At 41.2% G+C, this 25,026-nt stretch overlaps 1 protein-coding gene across 1 annotated transcript in view; it reads left to right on the top strand.

Moving 5' to 3' along the window:
* LOC128745717 (hemicentin-2) overlaps positions 1–25,026 on the top strand; it is a 131,108-nt gene that overhangs the window by 72,328 nt on the left and 33,754 nt on the right. Inside the window, exon 5 of the mRNA XM_053842796.1 lies at positions 13,849–13,946. Coding sequence (XP_053698771.1) covers positions 13,849–13,946 — 98 coding nt within the window. The remainder of the gene's footprint in view (positions 1–13,848; positions 13,947–25,026) is intronic.

Genomic DNA, 25,026 nt, shown 5'->3' with positions numbered 1-25,026 from the left:
TTGTCAAAAGCTTCTATAACTTCTCCTACGGACGAGATCCACGTCTTGGCAGTCTCCAGTTTGAAACGGGGAACTGCACCGTGTTTCCTGTTGAATTGCACATTCTGCTGTTGATTCATGGTAGTCGGCTGACGTTGCGATGATTAAAGTAGACTGAGGATTGTCCGCATCTTTCGACCTAGCATCAGTTCTGCTTACTTACTTACTTACTTACTTACTTACTTAGGTGGCTTGCCGTCCTAAGACAAAGCCTGTTGAACAAAGTTTCTCCATGTAACTCGGTTGAGGGATACCGCTCTCCAATTCTTCGGACACCGAGTACTCTCCGCCAGATCTCGCTCCACCTGGTCTTGCTCGCTGCGCTCCTGGTCGTCTTGTTCCTACCGGATTTGAGGCGAACACCATCTTTGCAGGGTAGTTGTCCGGCATTCTTGCAACATGTCATGCCCATCGTATCCGTCCAGCTTTAGCCACCTTCTGGATACTGGGTTCGCCATAAAGCTGTGCGAGTTCATGGTTCATCCTCCGCCTCCATACTCCGTTCTCCTGTACGCCGCCGAAGATCGTTCTTAGCACTCGTCGTTCGAAAACTCCGAGCACTCGCAGGTCCTTCTCGAGCATTGTCCATGTTTCATGCCCGTAGAGAACAACCGGTCTAATAAGCGTCTTGTACAGGGTGCACTTTGTACGGGGACTTAGTCTGCTCGACCGTAATTGCTTGTGGAGCCCATAGTAAGCACGACTTCCGCTGATAATACGCCTCCGAATCTCACGGCTGGTATCATTGTCCGCCGTTACCAGTGAGCCAAGGTAGACAAATTCATCGACTACCTCAAACTCATCGCCGTCGATTAATATACTACTGCCCAAGCGGTGTCGTTCGGCCTCGGTTCCGCTGGCCAGCATGTACTTTGTTTTAGACGTGTTTACCTTTAACCCAATCTTTTCTGCTTCGCGCTTTAGTCTGGTGTACTGTTCAACCACAGATGTTCTGCCGATAATATCCATATCATCGGCAAAGCAGACGAATTGACTAGATTTGTTGAATATCGTGCCCCGCGTGTTGATATCCGCTCGGTTCATAACACCTTGTAGCGCTATGTTGAACAGGAGGCATGAAAGACCATCACCTTGACGAAGCCCTCTGTGTGATTCGAATGAACTTGACAATCCACCCGAAATCCGAACACAGCACTGTATACCATCCATCGTAGATTTAATCAGTTCTGCTTGTGATTTCCTTTACACTGTATGATTTGGCGTTGAACGGTACGTTTGAAGGTAGGATCTTGGCAATCTTCTCCCACTCGTTGATTTTCAGCAGCGACCGATTCAGCGTGTCAACGAAACTTTCTGCTTAGTCGTTCGACTGTAGGTGATATAACGCTATTCGCAGATATTGAATTTCAGGCCGCTTGCAGAATGCGACCAAATGAACCAAGGTGAACTACGAACCACCCAAAACTATCGCGTCTGGATCTCCAAATCGAGAAGACAATTCATCCAGGAGTTTATTGACTACTGCTGCGGTTGGAGATATAACGATTTTGACTTCAGACCATTTTGACTGCGCATCAACAACAACCCGGAAATATTGGTTGAAGAACGGTCCGGCGAAATCTATCGTGGGATCGTGGGGTTCGCTCCCACGGTTGGGTTGCTAGGGGCCATGATTGCAGTGGAACGAAAGCTTCGATGGCGTAGTCGACTTTCGGCCAGAAAACGTTACTGCGAGCGATAGCTTTCATTCTCTCGATTCCGGAATGACCTGAATAGAGTTGCTTCAAAATACGATGGCGACGGTTGGTTGTAATCACCAACCGATCCGACATCATCAGGCATCCTTTCACGAAAGCAAGGGCTTCACGGCAAGAGTAGGATTAATATTTTTTTGAAACGGGTTAGAATTGTCGTACTGAATCATCTTCGATGCTGCTTGCGGAGGAAGGCCATCCTGTAATGAATTACTTGCTTTAGCAATGGACACTTGAACGTACCTCTTTCAACCATATTCACTTTCAAGTAACTGGTAACGAAGCTGTCTGTCTTCATTCAGTGGAACATGTCTTCCTTTAACTGGGTAGCAGCGATGATGAAGTCCTCATCCGGTTGTGTTGTAAGCGGTTTGCTGTATGCGGCGGTATACCTTTCTTCGAATCAAAGATTCTCATCAAAGGTTAGTTGTCGGTTTGCAGTGTGAACTTCCGACCCTGGAACATCCAATGGTACTTCGTGACTCCAGCGCTAAGGCTTCCTTCTCCACTTGATTGTATCCAACTTGGGCTTGTCACTGAGTCAGCGAACGGGAAGCATGTGCGGTTGCCTTCACGGAAACATCAGGAAAGTTTTATAAAGCGACTGCACCAATACCAGTTTTCGACGCGTCTGCCGCGACGATGATTTCCCGATTCGGGTCATAGTGTGTGAACAGTAGGTCTGCTTGTAATATTTACTTGATCTTTTCAAACGACTGCTGGTATGTTGAGGACCAATGGAACTCGACATCCTTTTTTCTTTGTTATACTATATAACAAAGGTTTAGAAATTGGTCGAAAAACACGAAATTGATCCGAGGCCTGTAGGGCCGAATCACATATACCAATCGATAGAGCTCGACGAACTGAGCAATGTCTGTGTGTGTGTGTGTGTATGTGTGTATGTGTGTATGTGTGTGTGTGCAGCTCATTTTCTATCGCCTGTTTCTCGAAGATGGCTGAGCCGATTTGATCGATTTTACTTTTGTTTGAAAGGTATTATTGTCTAGTATATCACTATTGAATTGCTTTGCGGTCCGACGTTTCGTTTAAAAGTTATAAAGAAAAATGTGAAAACTACATGACACGCGTTTCTCCTGAACTACGCAACCAATTTTAACGATCTTAGTACCAAACGAAAGCTCTTTCTGTTACTAAACTTTTTACCAAGTTTTATTGAAAACGGACAAGCAGTTTAAAAGTTAGCCTTAAAAAACCATTTTTGATAAGATTCAAATGATCGCCTGTTTCTCAGAGATGGTCAAACCGATTTATGCGCTATTAGTTTTATTTGGCAGGTAATATAGCCGGATAGATCACTATTGAATGGTTTTTGGATTGGACGTTTAATTTGAAAGTTATGAGCAATCGTATACACCACACCAAAATTAACAATAATTTATAATGATTTTAACCAAGCTAATTTACCTAATTTCAATTATTTTAATATCAAACAAGAGGTTTTGACACTACGAATATATATGCAAAATTTCATAAGAATTGGTTTTACCGGTCAAAAGATATCAATCCTCGAACGCTCGCGCCAAATTTTGCAACACAGTTACTGGCGCGCACAATAGCCCAAAACCAAAGAAAACGTGCGCACTAGAGTTTTGACTAGGAAAACTTGTTTTTAAGTTTATCGAACCTTCGGAAGAGTTTCTTGAAATTGAATGCTCTATCATCTGGTGCAATTTAAATTTTGATTAATCCCCCTAAAAGTGAAAAAAAAAATTTTTTTCAGTTTCAATATAACACATTGATATGTTCTGCAAAGTTTTAGAGCCTATTATTACAAGAAATTTTGCTGAAGACTGTAACCTGAGATAGAAGCGAAGACAGAGAAATCTTATTTATTGTTTCTGTATTTGTAAAATCAGTTTTTCTATTTTAGCTCTTTTTGTAATTGTTGTATGACTTTTTCATGTGTTACAAAGTTATACAAATAGTAAAAATACACAACTTTGCTGAAAATAGTATACCTCTATGTTTGCTTGTTTAGGAACTGTAGAACTTTGATTATAAAAATACCCTGATTTTAACCCCGAATTACTCGACTACCTACTGACGGATACATTTTAAACATTTTACATTTGCTGATAGTTTTGCTACATACAGACATCATTTTTCCATATGAAGTAACGTGAAAAAAATTCCAGTTTGGGGCCAATAGCGGTACACCCACGGTTCCCAGTATGCCAGATAAATCTGGATTTTGCCAGATTTTTGATTGCGCGCCAGACCAACAGACAAAGCTTAAAACCTTCCAGATATTTGGCAATGTGCCAGATTTTCGATCCTCCGTCTTGCAAAAAGGTCATCACTTCTAATTTTGGACAAAATTTTGCATCTACGGTGAGCAAAACGAGCAAGATGTTTTCAGGAAAACGCCTCCCCATCGGACTAATTTACCACCAGATTTTTGCCAGACACTTTTATTCGTGTTCGCCAGATTTTCGGGAAAACCTGGTGGAAACCTTGGGTACACCTCACTTGTTGCTTGCTTCGTTTCTGTGCTCTCGGTTTATGCTGATCTATTTTCCTAACAATTTAAAGTATTATTGTATTATTATTGAATAATTCAGACATTTTGCTGAACATTTTTTTGAAGAATATACGTTAGTTAAACACCGATTGGTAAATATGGCATTCAAAAACCTACACATGTTATTCAGAATACAACAGCGTGAGTAACCGAAGGTTAATAAAAATTGATGAAATTTTTTCAAGAAAACCTTATTGATGCATAGTTATGCATAGTTCAAAAACCTATAAACTAGACCTTTACTACACAATGTATATGTTAAAGAATAATATTTCTTCTTACAACTTACTTTTACTTGCACTTACCCACATTAGTAACAACTTACTCAGCAATTTCACGAGAAAAAGAACTATCAAAATTTGTAAGTGCTACTATTTTGTTCAAATTTTGTAAGCTTATTCAATTTCCAAAATTTTTATGTAAACCAACGCACAATTCAACGTTAACTAATAGATGAATTATGTTCCGAAGACGTGTCGATTTCTATCTCAAATAGCAAGACCGTATAACAAAGGTTCCTTTCACCAATAGGTGGATTAAATCAGGTTTTTAAGAGTGCATCTAGTGGATGTCGAAGCTGATGCATTTGCCGCGCGAACTTTGAGTAAAAGATCGAGCTGATGCATAGAAGATATGCCCCAGATATTTGATCTGCCGTTGAGAAACGCTGCATTTGAAATCCGTAGTCTTTCAGCCTCTTGAAAAGTACCGTAAGACATCGGTAATGCGCCAACTCGGTTTTGCTGTATACCATAATGTCATCCAGGAACGATTCTATGCAGTCGAGGTCAGCTATCATGCCGTTCATCAGCTGTTGGAAAGCTCCTGAGGCAGACTTTACTCCTGGTGCCAATCTGTTCAAGCGGTAGAGTGTTCGATTGTTAACAGCTGCTTCGACTTGTCGTCTACTTCAACTTGAAGATATGCACAGCTACGTACTTTTCCGTTTGGCTTCTTCACAGTAACGATAGGAGCAGCCCATTGAGAAAAATCGACAGGAATGATAATGATATCAACCCACCTGGACAGCTAATTATTTTTCACAGTTTACACATTATTTCTCCCAGTTCTTCAAATGTTCGTTCATCACAAAAACACATTTACTCCCTAATAAGAAGTATGATAATTCCCAACTGCTCCAGACGATCCATTTCGGTATCAACCTTCGCTACAGTTGTGAACGATATTTGACGCATTGGCTTGAGAACGGGATGTGGGTCTTGCTTGAAAAATAGCTTGACTTTCGTCTTTTTGCAAAGTCCGAGTGACTCGTTGAACTCGTTCGGAAACGCTGTCTTGTACTGCTTAATCGGAGGTTGAATGGAAATTGAACATACCTGGTTGCAGATCGCTGAGAAAGGTTGCGACCACCGCTCGAATCCAGTCAAGGCCAAACAAATTGAGGACGGAATGTGTAGTTACATGCCAGCAGGTGCCAACTTCAAAGACTCCTCCCAAAGTGATGCAACAGTAGACTTTTTCGTCCTGTTGACGTAGGACTACGTCTTTGTTTACTATACTGGGACTGGGTAGCACTTTATGAAAACGAAAATAGAAGTGTAACGTTTGAATGAAAGATTTCAAATGCTAATAACTACTAAACTACTGGACGAAACTGAACAATTTATATGTCGTTGGATAGATAAAATGACCAGCAATTTTTAAAGGGGGGTAAGAGAGCAATTTTAAAGGGGGCGTAAGAGGGGGAGCTCCTACAAATGAAACACAAATTTACTCTAAACTCGAGAACTGATCAAGCAAATGGAACCAAATTTGGCATGTGGGGGTTTCAGAAGGCAGGATTAATTTTCTACGGTGTACTAAGACGTCTTCTCCTTCTAAGAGGGGGGGCTCCCGTACAAATGAAAACAAATTTCCTCAAAACTCTAGAACTAATCAAGCAAATGGAACCAAATTTGGAATGTAGGGGTTTTAGAAGGCAAACATTTTTTGTTTGGTCAATTAAGACCCCTCCCCTCTTTAGAAGGTGGGGGGGCATACAAATAATATTCAGATTTCCTCATAACTCGAGAACTATTCGAACAAAAGGAACCAAAATTGGCTTGTGGGGGTTTTTGGAGGTAAGATGTTTTTCTATGGTGTACTGAGACCCCTTCTTCTTCTAAGAAGGGGGGCTCCCATACAAATGAAATACAAATTTCCTCATAACTCTAGAACTAATCAAGCAAATGAAACCAAATTTGGCATGTGGGGGTTTTAGAAAGCAGGAATTTTTTCTATGGTATAATGAGACCCATCCGTCTTTTAACAGGGGGGGGGGGATTTTTTCTATGATGGATTAGAACCTTTGCTTTCTTTAAGGGGAGATCCCATATAAATAAAATACAAATTTCTTCATAACTCGCGAACTAAACAAGCAAATGGCACCAAATTTGACGTGTGGGGGTTTTTGAAGGCATGAATTTATTTTGAACTAGCTGACCCGACAAACTTCGTATTGCCACAAATTAACCTGTGTTGTACATAAATCATGAATCTCGGATGATCTTTATCACTTCTCGAGTTTTGCAAGTCCCCCAGTGGGCGGCGCTTCCGACGGCGGGTCACCGGCAACACTCGCGACCGGCTCGTCCTGAATGATCTAGTGTTACTATAGATAGTTTTTGTGGTCTTGTTATTGATTAATGTTTTATGGAAGAGTCTCGAATTTCTCGAGTTGGATTAGTTTTTGAGTTTCGTCAAAATTTCTGTTTTATTTGTATGAGAGTCCATATCCCCCTACCACAGGGGTGAGAGGTCTCTAACTATCATAAAATAAATTCAAGACTCAAAAATCTCCTACATGCTAAATTTGGTTCCATTTGCTTGATTAGTACTCAAATTATAAGGAAATTTGTATTTCATTTGTATGGAAGCCCACCCTCTTAAAAGGGAAAGGGGTCGTAATACACCACAGAAAAAAAATTCTGCCATTTAAAACTCTCATATGCCAAATTTGGTTCCATTTACTTGATTAGTTCTCGAGTTATGAGGAAATTTGTATCTCGTTTGTACAGGACCCCCCCTCCTAAAGTGGGGAGGGGTCCCAATTCATCATTGAAAAAAAAATTGTCTCCAAAAACACACACATGCCAAATTTGGTTCAATTCGCTTGATTAGTCGCTTGATTAGTTCTCGAGTTATGAGGAAATTGGTATTTCATTTGTACAGGAGCCCCTCCTCTTAAAGTGGGGAGGGGTCCTAATTCACCATAGAAAATTTTCTTGCTCTCGAAAACCTTCACATGCCAAATTTGGTTGCATTTGCTTGATTAGTTCTCGAGTTATGAGGAAATTTGTATGGAAGTCCCCCCTCTTAAAGGGGAGAGGAGTTATAATTCCTCTTATAAAGAGGGAAGGGGTCTCAATTCACCATAGAATAAATTCTTGTCACCAAAAAAAACACCCACATGCCAAATGTTGTTCTATTTGCTTGATTAGTTCTCGAGTTAGGAGGAAATTTGTATTTCATTTGTACAGGAGCCCCCCCTCTTAGAGTGGGGAGGGGTCCTAATTCACCGTAGAAAATTTTCTTGCCCTCGAAAACCTTCACATGCCAAAGTTGGTTCCATTTGCTTGATTAGTTCTCGAGTTATGAGGAAATTTGTATGGCAGCCCCCCCTCTTAAAGGAGAGAGGAGTTACAATTCCTCTTATGAAGAGGGAGGGGTCTCAATTTACCATAGAATAAATTCTTGTCACCGAAAACACCCACATGCCAAATTTGGTTCTATTTGCTTGATTAGTTCTCGAGTTATGAGGAAATTTGTATTTCATTTGTATAGGAGCCCCCCCTCCTAAAGTGGGGAGAGGTTCTTATTCATCATAGAAAACATTCTTGCCTCCAAAAACACCTACATGCCAAATTTGGTTCCATTTGCTGGATTAGCTCTCGAGTTATAAGGAAATTTGTATTTCGTTTGTATAGGAGCCCCCCCCCCCCTCTTAAAGTGGGGAGGGGTCCCAATTCATCATAGAAAAAAATTTTGCCTTCAAAAACACACACATGCCAAATTTGGTTCCATTTGCTTGATTAGTTCTCGAGTTATGAGGAAATTGGTATTTCATTTGTACAGGAGCCCCCCCTCTTAAAGTGAGGAGGGGTCCTAATTCAACATAGAAAATTTTCTTGCCCTCGAAAACCTTCACATGCCAAATTTGGTTCCATTTGCTTGATTAGTTCTCGAGTTATGAGGAAATTGGTATGGAAACCCCCCCTCTTAAAGGAGAGAGGAGTTATAATTCCCCTTATAAAGAGGGGAGGGGTCTCAAATTACCCTAGAATAAATTCTTGTCACCGAAAACACCCACATGCCAAATTTGGTTCTATTTGCTTAATTAGTTAGTCTTAGTGGGGGGAGGGGTCTCTAACCATCACTAAAACCTTTCCTGGCCCTAAAAACCTCTACATGCAAATTTTCACGCCGATTGGTTCAGTAGTTTTTGATTCTATAAGGAACACAAAACAGACAGACAGACAGACAGACAGACAGACAGACAGACAGACAGACAGACAGACAGACAGACAGACAGACAGACAGACAGACAGACAGACAGACAGACAGACAGACAGACAGACAGACAGACAGACAGACAGACAGACAGACAGACAGACAGACAGACAGACAGACAGACAGACAGACAGACAGACAGACAGACAGACAGACAGACAGACAGACAGACAGACAGACAGACAGACAGACAGACAGACAGACAGACAGACAGACAGACAGACAGACAGACAGACAGACAGACAGACAGACAGACAGACAGACAGACAGACAGACAGACAGACAGACAGACAGACAGACAGACAGACAGACAGACAGACAGACAGACAGACAGACAGACAGACAGACAGACAGACAGACAGACAGACAGACAGACAGACAGACAGACAGACAGACAGACAGACAGACAGACAGACAGACAGACAGACAGACAGACAGACAGACAGACAGACAGACAGACAGACAGACAGACAGACAGACAGACAGACAGACAGACAGACAGACAGACAGACAGACAGACAGACAGACAGACAGACAGACAGACAGACAGACAGACAGACAGACAGACAGACAGACAGACAGACAGACAGACAGACAGACAGACAGACAGACAGACAGACAGACAGACAGACAGACAGACAGACAGACAGACAGACAGACAGACAGACAGACAGACAGACAGACAGACAGACAGACAGACAGACAGACAGACAGACAGACAGACAGACAGACAGACAGACAGACAGACAGACAGACAGACAGACAGACAGACAGACAGACAGACAGACAGACAGACAGACAGACAGACAGACAGACAGACAGACAGACAGACAGACAGACAGACAGACAGACAGACAGACAGACAGACAGACAGACAGACAGACAGACAGACAGACAGACAGACAGACAGACAGACAGACAGACAGACAGACAGACAGACAGACAGACAGACAGACAGACAGACAGACAGACAGACAGACAGACAGACAGACAGACAGACAGACAGACAGACAGACAGACAGACAGACAGACAGACAGACAGACAGACAGACAGACAGACAGACAGACAGACAGACAGACAGACAGACAGACAGACAGACAGACAGACAGACAGACAGACAGACAGACAGACAGACAGACAGACAGACAGACAGACAGACAGACAGACAGACAGACAGACAGACAGACAGACAGACAGACAGACAGACAGACAGACAGACAGACAGACAGACAGACAGACAGACAGACAGACAGACAGACAGACAGACAGACAGACAGACAGACAGACAGACAGACAGACAGACAGACAGACAGACAGACAGACAGACAGACAGACAGACAGACAGACAGACAGACAGACAGACAGACAGACAGACAGACAGACAGACAGACAGACAGACAGACAGACAGACAGACAGACAGACAGACAGACAGACAGACAGACAGACAGACAGACAGACAGACAGACAGACAGACAGACAGACAGACAGACAGACAGACAGACAGACAGACAGACAGACAGACAGACAGACAGACAGACAGACAGACAGACAGACAGACAGACAGACAGACAGACAGACAGACAGACAGACAGACAGACAGACAGACAGACAGACAGACAGACAGACAGACAGACAGACAGACAGACAGACAGACAGACAGACAGACAGACAGACAGACAGACAGACAGACAGACAGACAGACAGACAGACAGACAGACAGACAGACAGACAGACAGACAGACAGACAGACAGACAGACAGACAGACAGACAGACAGACAGACAGACAGACAGACAGACAGACAGACAGACAGACAGACAGACAGACAGACAGACAGACAGACAGACAGACAGACAGACAGACAGACAGACAGACAGACAGACAGACAGACAGACAGACAGACAGACAGACAGACAGACAGACAGACAGACAGACAGACAGACAGACAGACAGACAGACAGACAGACAGACAGACAGACAGACAGACAGACAGACAGACAGACAGACAGACAGACAGACAGACAGACAGACAGACAGACAGACAGACAGACAGACAGACAGACAGACAGACAGACAGACAGACAGACAGACAGACAGACAGACAGACAGACAGACAGACAGACAGACAGACAGACAGACAGACAGACAGACAGACAGACAGACAGACAGACAGACAGACAGACAGACAGACAGACAGACAGACAGACAGACAGACAGACAGACAGACAGACAGACAGACAGACAGACAGACAGACAGACAGACAGACAGACAGACAGACAGACAGACAGACAGACAGACAGACAGACAGACAGACAGACAGACAGACAGACAGACAGACAGACAGACAGACAGACAGACAGACAGACAGACAGACAGACAGACAGACAGACAGACAGACAGACAGACAGACAGACAGACAGACAGACAGACAGACAGACAGACAGACAGACAGACAGACAGACAGACAGACAGACAGACAGACAGACAGACAGACAGACAGACAGACAGACAGACAGACAGACAGACAGACAGACAGACAGACAGACAGACAGACAGACAGACAGACAGACAGACAGACAGACAGACAGACAGACAGACAGACAGACAGACAGACAGACAGACAGACAGACAGACAGACAGACAGACAGACAGACAGACAGACAGACAGACAGACAGACAGACAGACAGACAGACAGACAGACAGACAGACAGACAGACAGACAGACAGACAGACAGACAGACAGACAGACAGACAGACAGACAGACAGACAGACAGACAGACAGACAGACAGACAGACAGACAGACAGACAGACAGACAGACAGACAGACAGACAGACAGACAGACAGACAGACAGACAGACAGACAGACAGACAGACAGACAGACAGACAGACAGACAGACAGACAGACAGACAGACAGACAGACAGACAGACAGACAGACAGACAGACAGACAGACAGACAGACAGACAGACAGACAGACAGACAGACAGACAGACAGACAGACAGACAGACAGACAGACAGACAGACAGACAGACAGACAGACAGACAGACAGACAGACAGACAGACAGACAGACAGACAGACAGACAGACAGACAGACAGACAGACAGACAGACAGACAGACAGACAGACAGACAGACAGACAGACAGACAGACAGACAGACAGACAGACAGACAGACAGACAGACAGACAGACAGACAGACAGACAGACAGACAGACAGACAGACAGACAGACAGACAGACAGACAGACAGACAGACAGACAGACAGACAGACAGACAGACAGACAGACAGACAGACAGACAGACAGACAGACAGACAGACAGACAGACAGACAGACAGACAGACAGACAGACAGACAGACAGACAGACAGACAGACAGACAGACAGACAGACAGACAGACAGACAGACAGACAGACAGACAGACAGACAGACAGACAGACAGACAGACAGACAGACAGACAGACAGACAGACAGACAGACAGACAGACAGACAGACAGACAGACAGACAGACAGAAATCCTTCTTTATAGGTATAGATTTATTTATTTTATAATGCTTTGAGACCCCTCACCCCTGTGGTAGGAGGATAATTCATCACCATTTCAACCTTTATAATGCACACAAGTGATTTTTAAAAGAAATTTCTATGCCTGAAAGGTTGCGTAGTTATGAACCCCCGTCCGCGTATTTTCAAAGTCACCATTGCATTAAATTAAGAATTGAATCTGAATATTTTGCTCTTCTCTTTTAAACATTCACTTAAACAATGGGACTCACAGATTCTTATAAACATACATATGCCAGAAATGCAGTTTACATTAGTCTTTGATCTGATGATCTGATATAGTCCTACGTCACCCTTTCATACAACCCTTAGGGCTGTATGCCTTGCAGTTTTTTTGTTTCCTCCCTTGTTGAGCTTCACAGATTTGCAGTTGCAGTAGCCTTCCTTGTGCCGAACTTTGTTGCAGGATTTACAGGTGTCGCTCGCAAAAGGACAGCACTGGTACTGTTTGCTGAACAAGGCGGTCCTCATTCCGAACAGCTGCTTCAACTTCCTCACGATATCCTCGAAGAAAATTGCCGAGGATGCGTCGGCAAAACGTAATTTAGGTACTTGTTGTGTACTGTCACACTGAGGCTTCGTAGTAGGAGACGGACCTTAGCTGCATTGTCCAGTTTAGCACCATCCTTCAGGAAAAGGTCTACGTATTTCTGGAATCATCGAATAAACAAACAGCCATTTTCGGGTTCGTAGCATAACTCAGGGATATTGGACGCCAACGATTCGGTGATGAACTCGAGGCAGCTCGCTGGCCGGGTCCTTGCATCGTGATTGTTGAAACGTCCCATCATGACCATGAGATGAGCGTTTTGTTCCGCCATCTGCTGGTTCTGCTGGAAAATAACCTTGAGAATGTGTTAATTCTGAGCATCGCTTAAGGTTTCGCCTTTCGCAGGTGGCACCACCTGCCGATCTTTTAGGTTCCAAGGTGTGTTATATAGATTCTTTGATCCTCGTCGCCAAATGGTTACATCCGGAACACTTCCGAATAAATGAAACGAACTACAACTGTTCAACTATTCAATAAACTTATTATTCATACTTTTTTAGTGGTTTTAGCCCAAAGGGTCATTCACCACTTATTCAAACTTGATGGTTTGGAGGGTGAAACAAGAATGAGTTGAATTTTCACATTTCTGAAATTTTTGTTCAAACCGAAGGCTAACACGTTTCTTTTTTTGCCAAAGAAATAATCTAAAACGCTGAATTATTAAATCCTCCCATCCACACAACGCAATCGTTACCTGTCGAAGAGCTTTACGTTCAGCTTTACGATAAAATAAAAATAAATCACGAATGCAATCCGTTATTTTCACTAATCAAACTGCTATCAAACTATACCATCGCGAAACAATTGCTACCAATCTCAACTTTCCCGAAATAAGTCAGATGAAAACCGAATTGATTGATTCGATTAAATGAAATTTCATTTGTTCGTTTCCTTTTTTACGACCATTCTATTTGCAGATCCACCCGACATCAGCGTGGACAAGTCCTGGATCCACTCCGGCGAGGGCTTCGAGGCACAGCTCGAGTGCATCGTTCATGCCGATCCGCAACCGACGGTAAGTTTATTCATGCTCATCTGTATGTAGGTGTGAAAGGCAGAGAAAGAAAATTTTCATGTCCGTACGAGTACGTGTCCGTTCCGACTTGATAAATAAAATCCAATCAATGTCGGCGATGTCAACCAATTTAAAAGTTTTTCTTATGTGGTAAAGAACCGACCCGTAATAGTCACTTGTGCATGTTCCACAGCAAAATAAAATTTTACTACGTCATCAGTTAACATTATAATCTTCAGCTGCACTAAAACGTGTATCTGGTGCCACTCAACTACTTGAAACCGCTAGATAGGCCCATTTTTCCCAGCAAGTGCCTTTCCGTTCTATTCAGAGAAGAGTTATCCTCAGCTAGGCTGAACAATGCAACAGGACCTGCCAATGGAGCAAATCTGGCCAGAGCAGGAAAGCTCTCTGACCTATGAACACGATGAAACATAATAGTGTCAGGCTCAAGGCTTGAAAAGGCAAAGTACCTACTTCGTTCCGATATATATAATGACACGCGTTCAGAGTGTCGGAAGCAACAGTGATGGCTCTTTTCTCTGCTCCTACCAGAAACGAGCCTCTGAAAGCTATTGAAGGAAAGAATGGTGTATGTTGGTGTTATCTTCTGCTATGACTTAATTATCTACATTCGAAGCTGTACGGGTTACGCTAAATATATAAACCAAAAATCGTCTGCAGCTGGAAGACCGACCCCTACACAGGACAGTTAAAGGAGCAAATGTCCAAAATGTAAACAAATCAAGTGAGTGTTGTTATTTGCAGGACTAGCTAATACAAATGAACTGTTTGCTTTCATTTTGGACATGACCTTCTACTTTTTTGCGTTGTTAGTCTCACGATCGTATTGAGCTACAAGCAGGCCTCAAATGAATGAAGCCTGGCTACAAGAGCTTTCTCAATCGAAAATCATACATTCGACATCCGACAACCAGCGTCGTACCCCCGGCAAACTTAGATATAAAATAGTATAATATAGAAGAAACAGTGAAAATTTGTATATTATAACATTTGGGTATGGGTAATGTTGCTGTACTAACGATTTAACTCAGTAGTGCATGCACTGTTCTCTTTTATAAAGAATGAGTCATGATGAAAGCTATGCAAACTAATTAGATGTTAGTAAACATAGGAACACGAATAAACCTATCCAGATATGATTTCCTCCGCCTGTCATCGGTGGCACTCACAACCTGTGGCCGTCTCACCATAAAGCAGTGATAGCCAAACTGCGGCTCTTCAATATGGTCCTTCCGGCCCGCGGACTGGTTTGATGGATGGTGGAAGGGAACTATAGCTTGAATTGATTAATGTCATAAAGTCATTTCAGGCCGCGGATCTATTGAGGACATCGGATTTAGCCCGCATTATGCTTATATCGTGGCCACCACTGCCCTGAAGCATCTATAAAGTCTTTACAGAATTTTGCTCATAAGACGACAAAGCACTTCGCATTGAATGTGGTATATACAGGTATATATGGTACGAAGAGGCTCCAGAGAAAGCCACCTTTGCCACCCACGGACAGTGACTATTGACGGCGATGAACTAGAAGTGGTTGATGAATTCGTGTATTTGGGATCTCTGGTCACTACCGACAATAATACGAGTAACGACGACGCATTAAACCTGGAAATCGAGTCCACTATTCATTCCGCAAGACGCTTCGATCAAGAAGCATACGCCGTCGCACAAAGCTAACGATGTACAAATCGCTGATCAGACCGATAGGATATCGTATATTTTTTGGCCAGGGTTACCGGTATATGTTATTGGTCACTTACGGCAAAATCTAATGGGAGTGGGCAATAGCATATACCGGCAATGCCCTGGCCAAAACATTTACGATACCCTAGTCCTCTACGGACTTGAGACAGCAACTTTGCTTACAGAAGACATACACTCAAAAAAATCGTCACATCAAGTTTAAATATACGTGAAAATATACGTAATTCTCATCCGTCACTTTTTTTCATGTAACGTGAATTATTGGTAACTCGCGCTCACACTAACCAGTTTACGTACGAACCCGGGAAATTTGATCAACTTTCCTATTAACTAGTACATCAAGTTTATGTAAGTTTACATAATTTTTCACGTGGATGCGACGTGTCGGTTTTTTAGAGTGTACGTACCGTATTTGAACGAAAGGTGTTGCGGACTACTTTTGGCGGGGTACAAACGGATAGCGGAAAGTGGCGTAGGCGTATGAACCACGTGCTGCACCTGTCGTACCCCTGGCGAAAGTTGGGAGACTACGGTGGGTCGGCCACGTCACAAGGATGCCGGACGACTGTGCAGTGAAATCTGTTCCCTTCAAGAACCCCACTGGCACCAAGAATAGAGGAGCCCAACGGGCTACATGGCTCGACCAAGTTGAAGCGTTTACAGTATTTTGTGAAAATAACAATATGGTCTTTGGTAGATCGCTCTTTCTTCATAGACCAGCACATAAGGTCACGTGTGTTTCTCGCGACAGCCGGACAGAAATTCATATTGACCACATCTACACCAGCCGAAAGTGGAGAAGGAGCATTCTTGATGTACGCAATAAACGCACGCTTAGATACGTTTATTCGTCGCACAAGTTCTACGACGGAAGGAGAAAGTTGGGTGCCATTACCGCGTCCGCCGATTGGAGAATTCAGAGGTAAAAAAGACAACTTCGTCACGACCAGTGTCGAAACTCTCAGCAAAGTGCACCGAGGGCGGAAGGAGCAGATTTCGGACGAAACTTGGAGGAAGATCGACGAGCGGAAAGAAGCGAAAGCCAGCATTGAACGAGCGTGAACCTGACCGGCTAAGACAGTTCCCCGTCAACAATACGCCAAACTGAAGAGGGCTGTTAAACGAGCTTAAAGGCGGAACAAGAGAACCTAGACTTACTCCCTAGCCAAAGAAGAAGACCACCGTCACCATCACCATGGCCAATGGTGATATCCGTTTGTTGTATCTACGATATTTTTCGCCACCTTAGTGATGCCAGGATGAATACATAGATGCCGCTAAAGGACAGAGCTGATCAGCTACTGATTGACCGTACAGCTACTGATTGACAGAACAGCTTGAGCGATGGACTATACATTTTGAACAACTCTTTCGAGTTTGAAATGTCAGAAACCAACAAAACCACCAGCGTAAGGCACCAATAGTACATCGCTTCAAACGCGTCAACAATGAGGCGCCATGATGAAATTGAAGCATCCATCAAAAGTATGAAATCCAACAGGAACGCTAGGAATAGATTGCAATTCAGCCGAGATGCTCAAAGCTGATACATGTTTGTCAGCCCAGGTGATGCATCAGCTATTCAGAAATATATAGGAAACCGCAATATTTCCGGTAAACTGGATGCAGGGCACATTGGTCAAAGTCGCTCAAAAGGAGACCTAACTGAATTCAATGACTGGCGTGGCATCACGATGCTCTGTGTTACTCTTAAAGTACTATGTAAGGTAATCTTCCATCGAATTCAGTAGCAGATCGACGCTACTCTTCGGCGGCAGCAAGCTGGATGCCTTGCTATCCGCAACGAGTTCCAGCAGTCTCTTCTTCTGATTCTGTTGGCTTTGAAAAAGCATTTGACTGACTCAACCACAAAAACATCTGGGACCAGGCTTGGCATACACTTTTCGCTTTGATTTTGCTCTTTTGATTACTGCTCCTCAGCCAAGCAGAATTTGAAAAAGTGGTGTATGGAGCATTTGTAGAACAAGTAATTAACTATAATATTGCTGAAGAAAGTGAAGTTTTATCTTTAGTATTTACGGTGCTGTAGGGTAGTAATGCCGTTGGTAGCAAAAAGAGCGCTTTTTTTGCTACCAAGAGGGTAGCAGCCTTATAGCGCCATAAATACAAAATGCACAGTAATGCTTACTTCAGCAATATTGTAGACACTAACAAATTCTACAAACGCCCCATACATCACTTTTCCAAATTTTGCTTGGCTGAGATGCAGTAATCAAAAGAGCAAAATCGAAGCGAAAAGTGTATGCCAAGCCTGTCTGGGACGCATTTAGGCGTAGAGGAGTTCGAGATAAGCCAGCATCTTGTCTCATCGAAGGTCAGTACAGGGCTTTCTTTTGCGAAGTATTAAACAATGACGTTTTGTCCGACCCTATAAGAGTTACTGCCGGTGTGAGGCAAGATTGCATCTTATCACCGCTTTTGTTTCTCATCGTTACGGATGCGATGTTAGTTGAATCGATTGATAGTGAATCAAATCGAGGATTGCCTTGGAATCTTCTAACGATGGAGCGGCCGAGTGACCTCGACCTAACCGACAACTTTGTCTTGCTTGCCCAATGCCGAATCAATGTGCAGAGCAAGTTAGGTTACCTCTTCGAGAACTCCCATTCAGCAAGTCTTACAGTCAATGTAGCAAAGACTAAATCTGTTGTAGTGTCAACTGACCATCCCACCCAACATCCCAACTTCACAATAGCGGGATAACTTTCAATGTCTTGGTAGGCAGACAACGCCCGATGGTGGTACAAAGCCTGTTACAGCCACACGAATCAGAATGGCCAATCGTGCCTTTGCGTGTCTACTTAATATTTGGCACTCAAACCAAATCATTCTACGTACCAAAACCCGAATTTTCGCCCCAACTGTGGCTAGGTAACCGGGTATCTAACGAGGAATTCCATCGTCGATGTCATCAATGGCTAATAGAAACAGAAATACGAAAACGTAGGTGAAAGTGGATCGGTCACACATTGAGAAAAACAGCGAACGAGATCTGTGAAGAAGCACTCGACTGAAATCTGCAAGGACTACGAAGAAGAGACATACCCAGAGGCTCATGGCGACGCAGCTGGTCATTGGGCACAATGACATCCGGACTGTTGACGATAACCGGTCCTGGCGACAGTTGGAAGCCATGGCATGTTACCACCTGCAGTGGAGATCTTTGATTTCATCCCTTTGTTCTGCCGAAAGGGCGCGTAAAGTTCTCCGCTGTTCTATTAAGCAATTATTCGGTTAATATTGCTTTCCCCTCCCCAATAGCTGCAAAAACGTTGCCAGGACGGTAACAATGCTTTGGAGGGATTCGACTTTTGTTTAGGAGCATGAGATTAATACCCTATTTTCATGTATTTTTCACATTTTTGCTTATAACTTTTAAAAGAATCATTGGACCACGAAATACTTCAACAGTGATATAAGTACTAGATAATACGCCGTTTCCAACAAAAGTAATAGAGAACGAATCGGCTCAGCTATCTCCGAGAAACAGGAGATGGAAAAGAAGCTTCACATACATACATATACATTGCTCAATTCGTCGAACCCTATAGTTTGGTATATGTGACTCGGTCCTCCGGGCCTCGGAACCTTTTTGTGTATTTCAACCAATTTCTAAACCTTTGTTATAGTATAACATAGGTAAAAACACTGGACTAAAATGGAATGAGTAAATTAAGTAAACTAAATGGAATAAGTGAACAGGATTTGAACGAAATCGGAGCATTTTATAGGTGCACTTTTCAATATAGGTATCTCTCTTTCGTAGAACTGATGTACTGCAAAAGGCCTTTGTGCCCCAGGCCTATTTCCTATTATGCGTATTACAATGCATGGTCAAACATTGCTTCAGCAGCACTCTAGGCGCCGCTGTTTTTATGTTGATGTTAGTTTCCGGAAGAATCACGGTACTGCAGCGATCGGAGCTTCCGTCCAAACGAGAAACGTTTTTCTGCAAATTCGTCACTTTTGCGATTCCTTGTCGTCATACCACAGCGCAGTGGTTTCCACAGGAGACCTAGGCACTTTAGTAAGCATCGTAATCGAAAAAGTGAACAAGTTCACTCGAGGAAAAGTACAGCTGAAGTGTAATTAAAATTCATAATAGAGCCATATTGAAGCTGTAGCAGCCCTTGCTACTGCTGATGCTACAGCCGACAGCCGTAGTCAACACTTTGCACCGACACAAAGAATCCTACGCGGCTAAGGGTTAGCAAGTGGCTAAGAGCGACCGTTTGTTCGGAAGCGAGCCAACCTTTTCACTGTTCGTCGCGAAAAATATTGCCACCATATAGAATGGATACGGTCAACCCACTATCCAACGGTCCATTTCCTCCTGTCAGGGTGCAGGGCACTTTATTGTGATTCTCTCTAACGGCAGCAAACTAGGGTTAGATAGAAGTAGAAGGTGCTACTCTTTCAATCACTATATGAGATCAGCAGGAAGGAAAAGCCAAGTGGCTTCCGGTTCGTAGCTGATGAAATCGACCGACTCCTGCTACTGATATTGAATCTCAAGATGACCACTCGTTCCACTGAAAGTTTGTGGTTTTTCCCTGCAATTAATTTGCTATGCTTTTTGTTCCAACTGGCACCTGATACTGGCACACCCGCGCATTGGAAAACTTCAATTAGACATATGATCGGGACGCTTACAATATGTTACTGCTTTTCTCACGAAACATTGCTCGTTTATTGATGTAAAATAAAATAAAATGTATCTTTGCCAACCAATTCTCTTTAAGCCCAGCATTAACCATTTCACAAATAATGGAGCTGTTGGCAGGACAGAAACAATTTTTGGCTCTGACAGAATCACTTAGGACAAACATTGTTCACAATGTTATAGTAAATTGCGCTGCAACCATAAAACATTGCAGTCTGCGGTCGAGCTGGCAAAAAATGACGAATGCGAAATGAATTATTCATTAAACCATGGAGAACGTTCTGTGCCACTCGTTGCGCCCACTTCTACCGTATATGGTGAAGCATTAGCAAAAATTATTCAGCACATCATACCATTCCATTACTCTGGGGTTGCATGAGCAACAAAAAAAACCCGAATTAATCCACCTAGCGGCGTGACCTAGCCTTTCTACTGCCACAATAATCATTATTTAATTTCTCAGGAACTTAATTGTAGATGTATAGATGTTATATTAGACTATATTTTTAAATATCCGTTCCGTATTCCTCAAAATCCTTATTTGCCAGTAAAATTCACAACGTATTGGGTAGAATAATTATATTTTCTTTCCTTGGGTGCGTAAATACATGTAAGCGTCATTTATGTTACTTGATGAACACCTTATTTAGTTTTATAATTTTTATAGAAAAATAATGTAAACACAAAAGATAATTTTTACAGACTTGAATGAATATGTATAGAAAATTAGAAATTAACCCTCTAACGGGTCTACAGACGGCCTTAACTTTCGGGCTTCAGAGCCACATACGAAACTTGTTTCGAATTGGCAATATGAAGTATTTGTTCATAGCAGATTTTTTGATATTTTGATATTACCTAATACCATGCATTCAAAAGTTAGCATCTTTGAAAAACAAGAGTTCAGAAAAATTATTATTATATTTCGCTTTTGAAGAAAAAGTATATCGACAACAAAATGATTGATCTCAAAATTTTACTATTGGTTTGCTTGGCTTCAATTTTGCAATAGGGTAATTGATCTTGAATGGACCTATTTAGCGCTTTTTAACACCACCACTCGCACTCCTGCTCAGTTTACTCGTCATTTATAAATAATATGTGGTGATGTTACTATTTGTTGGAAAGTACCACCTTTTTTCTACATTATCAATACTTTAAAAATGTATAATTGATGAAACTTTTATTAAATATATCGTTTTTAGCCAAAGCCTATTTTTGATCTTGAATGGACCCAACATGATCTTGAATTGGACCTATTTTTGATTTTGAAATGGACCTAAATTTGGATTGTCATAGTTTCTTCCATGTAAATGAACAAAATAATAACAAAGAACTTTTTTTTAATAGTACAACTATACTACTGCTATTTATTAATAGGACACAAGGTTGAACAGCTTTTACCTTTCTTATACTCTGTTAGAAAGGTATGAAAGTCGGTTGAAAAATTTGAAATCAGTCACAGTCGCCGAGGGTCTTGTTTTTATGTCAGCCCAACAATTGAACAATGTTTCAGTGACTTGATATGCGTTATGTATGTATCTGTGTGTGACATTTGTATATTGAAAATTTATTATTACCTGTTGTTCAGATATGGTTGAAACGATTTCTACGTCATAAAAAAATTATGTTGCCTATTAGTTTCAAAAATTTAAACCATTCATTAAAAATATGTAATATAACTTGTATTAAACGTAGTTTATTAAGTACAGTGGGGTTCGAGTTTTTATTTAGTGACTACATATTTCGAAAGGTCAGACTTTTACTGACGTAGGACTACGTCTTACTGCAAAGTATCTAAAGATTTGCGACAGCCCCTGTCGAACATTTTGAATATAAAACCGTTGCAATCGTGAAAAATTCGTTAATTAGTGGTAATTATTCAATTTTTGACACATTTATATGCAATTTTTTCAGTTAAAAAATGGTCTAGATTTTGCCACGGTTTCGATTTTGGCAACATAGGCGACACGCATTTGTTGTCAAATTCGAAATCATACTGTAAATGGTGCTTGAAAAAAATAGACTTGGTAATTCTACTAGGTTTAAAGGTAAGGTTAGATACAAGGTTTTAATTTTAAATGATAGTCGATGAAGAACTGTACCAGATAGAAAATAGGTGAACCTTCCTATTTTCTATCTGGTACAGTTGAATATTTTAGATCTCAGGGTCACTCAATTTCGGTGGACAAGGAGGTATTAATTTTGTCACAAGTCAGAGGGGAGAGGTGCTTAAAGAAAACTTTACATCCCCCAAGAAAAAAATCAGAGGGATTGTGTATAAGATGCGACCACGGATGACGTAGTACAACGTTAGTCTGGTGGCATGATTTTGAATATTTTACTAAACTGATTTTTAATCGATCTGTCAATCGATCAAAAGGTGATGTGAAGTCAACCTGCTTACTTATCGGCGGAATATAAGGTCTTTGCCAAATATTTTTTAAGTTTTTGTCACCCCCCCTTTGGAAATTGGCTTGAAAAATCGGGGGGCTAAAAAAAATTTGTAGGCTATGAGTATAAAATCAATTGTCCGTATGCTCTACAGCCTGAAAAACTCGAAAAATGAGTGTACTTAACACTTCTAGCACAAAACAGAAATGGAAATTCGAATTCGTAGTTTCCGAAAATCGTCCAAAAAAAATCTCTCGTTTTTGTCTTCTTTTCGTACCTTTTTGCATGGAAAATAATAACGTATATATTAAAAGCAAGAACAGATTTGGCCCTTGCCCCTACGGCTCCTTGAAGATAGTCGTTCAAAAAAACCATGAATTGCGGTACCATGAATTGGCGCTGGGGGCTTATCCGAATTGAAAAATTCCAAAACGACATGAAAGAACATTTAATTATCTCGTGTTTGATCCATCCTTTTTTAGAATCCGAACACATAACAAAATGGCGACAATTAATACATAAAAGTATGGTTTTTAAGCGAAAAAATTGACTTTAAACATTTCTAAAAAAATACAAAAATTACAATATCAAGAAAAGGATGGGTCAAACACTAGATAATTTTATTGGCTTTCAAACAAAAAAAGAATTATAAGAATTGCTTGAGCCGTTCTTGAGATATTTATGGTACCGACTTTCAAAATCTGGTTTCGAGAAAAACGACGTTGAAGTTTTTACTCGTTGTTTAATCGCTCCAGACATGCGTGGTACAAATAGCTGTAACTTTGTCAATATTTGGAATTCATGCAAACGACTTCAAACACATATGGTCAAAATGTTAATCTTTCGAAATAATCAATCAAAAAATTTAGGTTTTAAAAAATTGAAAAGGTACTATGCCCCCTTAACAGAAGGCAGTTAGTATCCCTCTTATCTTTTGATCCATCTTATCTTTTAATCAATGATGGTTAAAATTTTTGTACAATACTGAGAATAAATTAAGTTTATATTGTTTTAAGCATAAAATGACATATGTTAGCTAACTAATTAGGAAGACTTTTTAGTTTCAAAACTAGAGGCTACAATGTACAAACACTATGAAGCAACTACGAAAAAAGATGAGTGATAGTTAGTTTTATCGATATAATTAAGTTTTATTTAGGCTATAAATCAAGCCTACTTTCAATATCCCGTGCTTATAGATTAATTATAAACGGAGATACTATAGTGACAACAAGCAGTTTTATGGAATATACAACGGCGTGTTCGTTGGTGGTAGGCAATGATAGCTACCGGCAGTGATGTCTCGGAGCGCAAAACTAGGTCCATTCTAAAATCAATACTAGGTCCATTCAAGATCAAAAAAGGGGGTTAACATTTTTCAAGAATTTGAAGATTTTACTGGTTTTACTGAACTTTTAAATACCTAAATTGAAATTACACATATTTTAGCATGATTTTAAGAGTATTGTTTTATTTCAAACCAGAAGGGTTCCGGGTAGTAACAGTTTGAAAATACTCTATGGTGACTGCCAAAACGCTGAAAAACAGCTACTTTTAAATACGCGGCAATAAAGTAGTTTTGGCTATAATTTTAATTTAATTTTAGTATATTTACGTTCACAAATGATTACAGATAAACATAAAAGCTAAATACAGTACAAAGACTTGATAATTATATCCTAAAATTCTTATTTAAAAATAGGTCCATTCAAGATCAGAATTCGACTAGGTCCATTTCAAAATCATTTACCCTATATCTGAATTAGAAAAAAATTACTGAATAGAGCATTAGATATGAAAACGAGAAATGGAACTATTTCTTAGCTAGCGCTCCTTCAGATAATTATTTTTGCATGAAAATCAAAACTTAAGCTTCTTTTGAATGTACTTTCATGAAAAGATAGTCATTAGCTTGATCGCATCGTTTTTACAATGTTAGAGGGTTAGGAAAACAAGATGAGGTCGAAAAATAGTGCCAAAGCTGCGCCATAAACATGCTTGAGAATGGGAAATACGATCGATATGATTCCCAGTGCTTGTCTTTTTTTGATTTATTTAGTAAAACATGATACATGACATAAGACATCTGTCCTTTAAAATATCACTAACGAAAACAAATCTTACAAAATTTCTACCGTGCAACGTTTACTTCCTATTTTTCATATAACATTTCTAAGCTCTAGTATCTATTGATTGAAAAGAGCATTTATTGATGCGCAGAATTTGTTTGGAATTTGTACAAATTTATTTGGAAAAATCAACTCACTAGTA

This window comes from Sabethes cyaneus, chromosome 1 (assembly GCF_943734655.1).
Source record: "Sabethes cyaneus chromosome 1, idSabCyanKW18_F2, whole genome shotgun sequence".
Classification (NCBI taxonomy): Eukaryota; Metazoa; Arthropoda; class Insecta; order Diptera; family Culicidae; genus Sabethes; species Sabethes cyaneus.
Note: the sequence above shows the minus strand (reverse complement) of the source record. Positions and strands in the feature narration are given on the sequence as shown.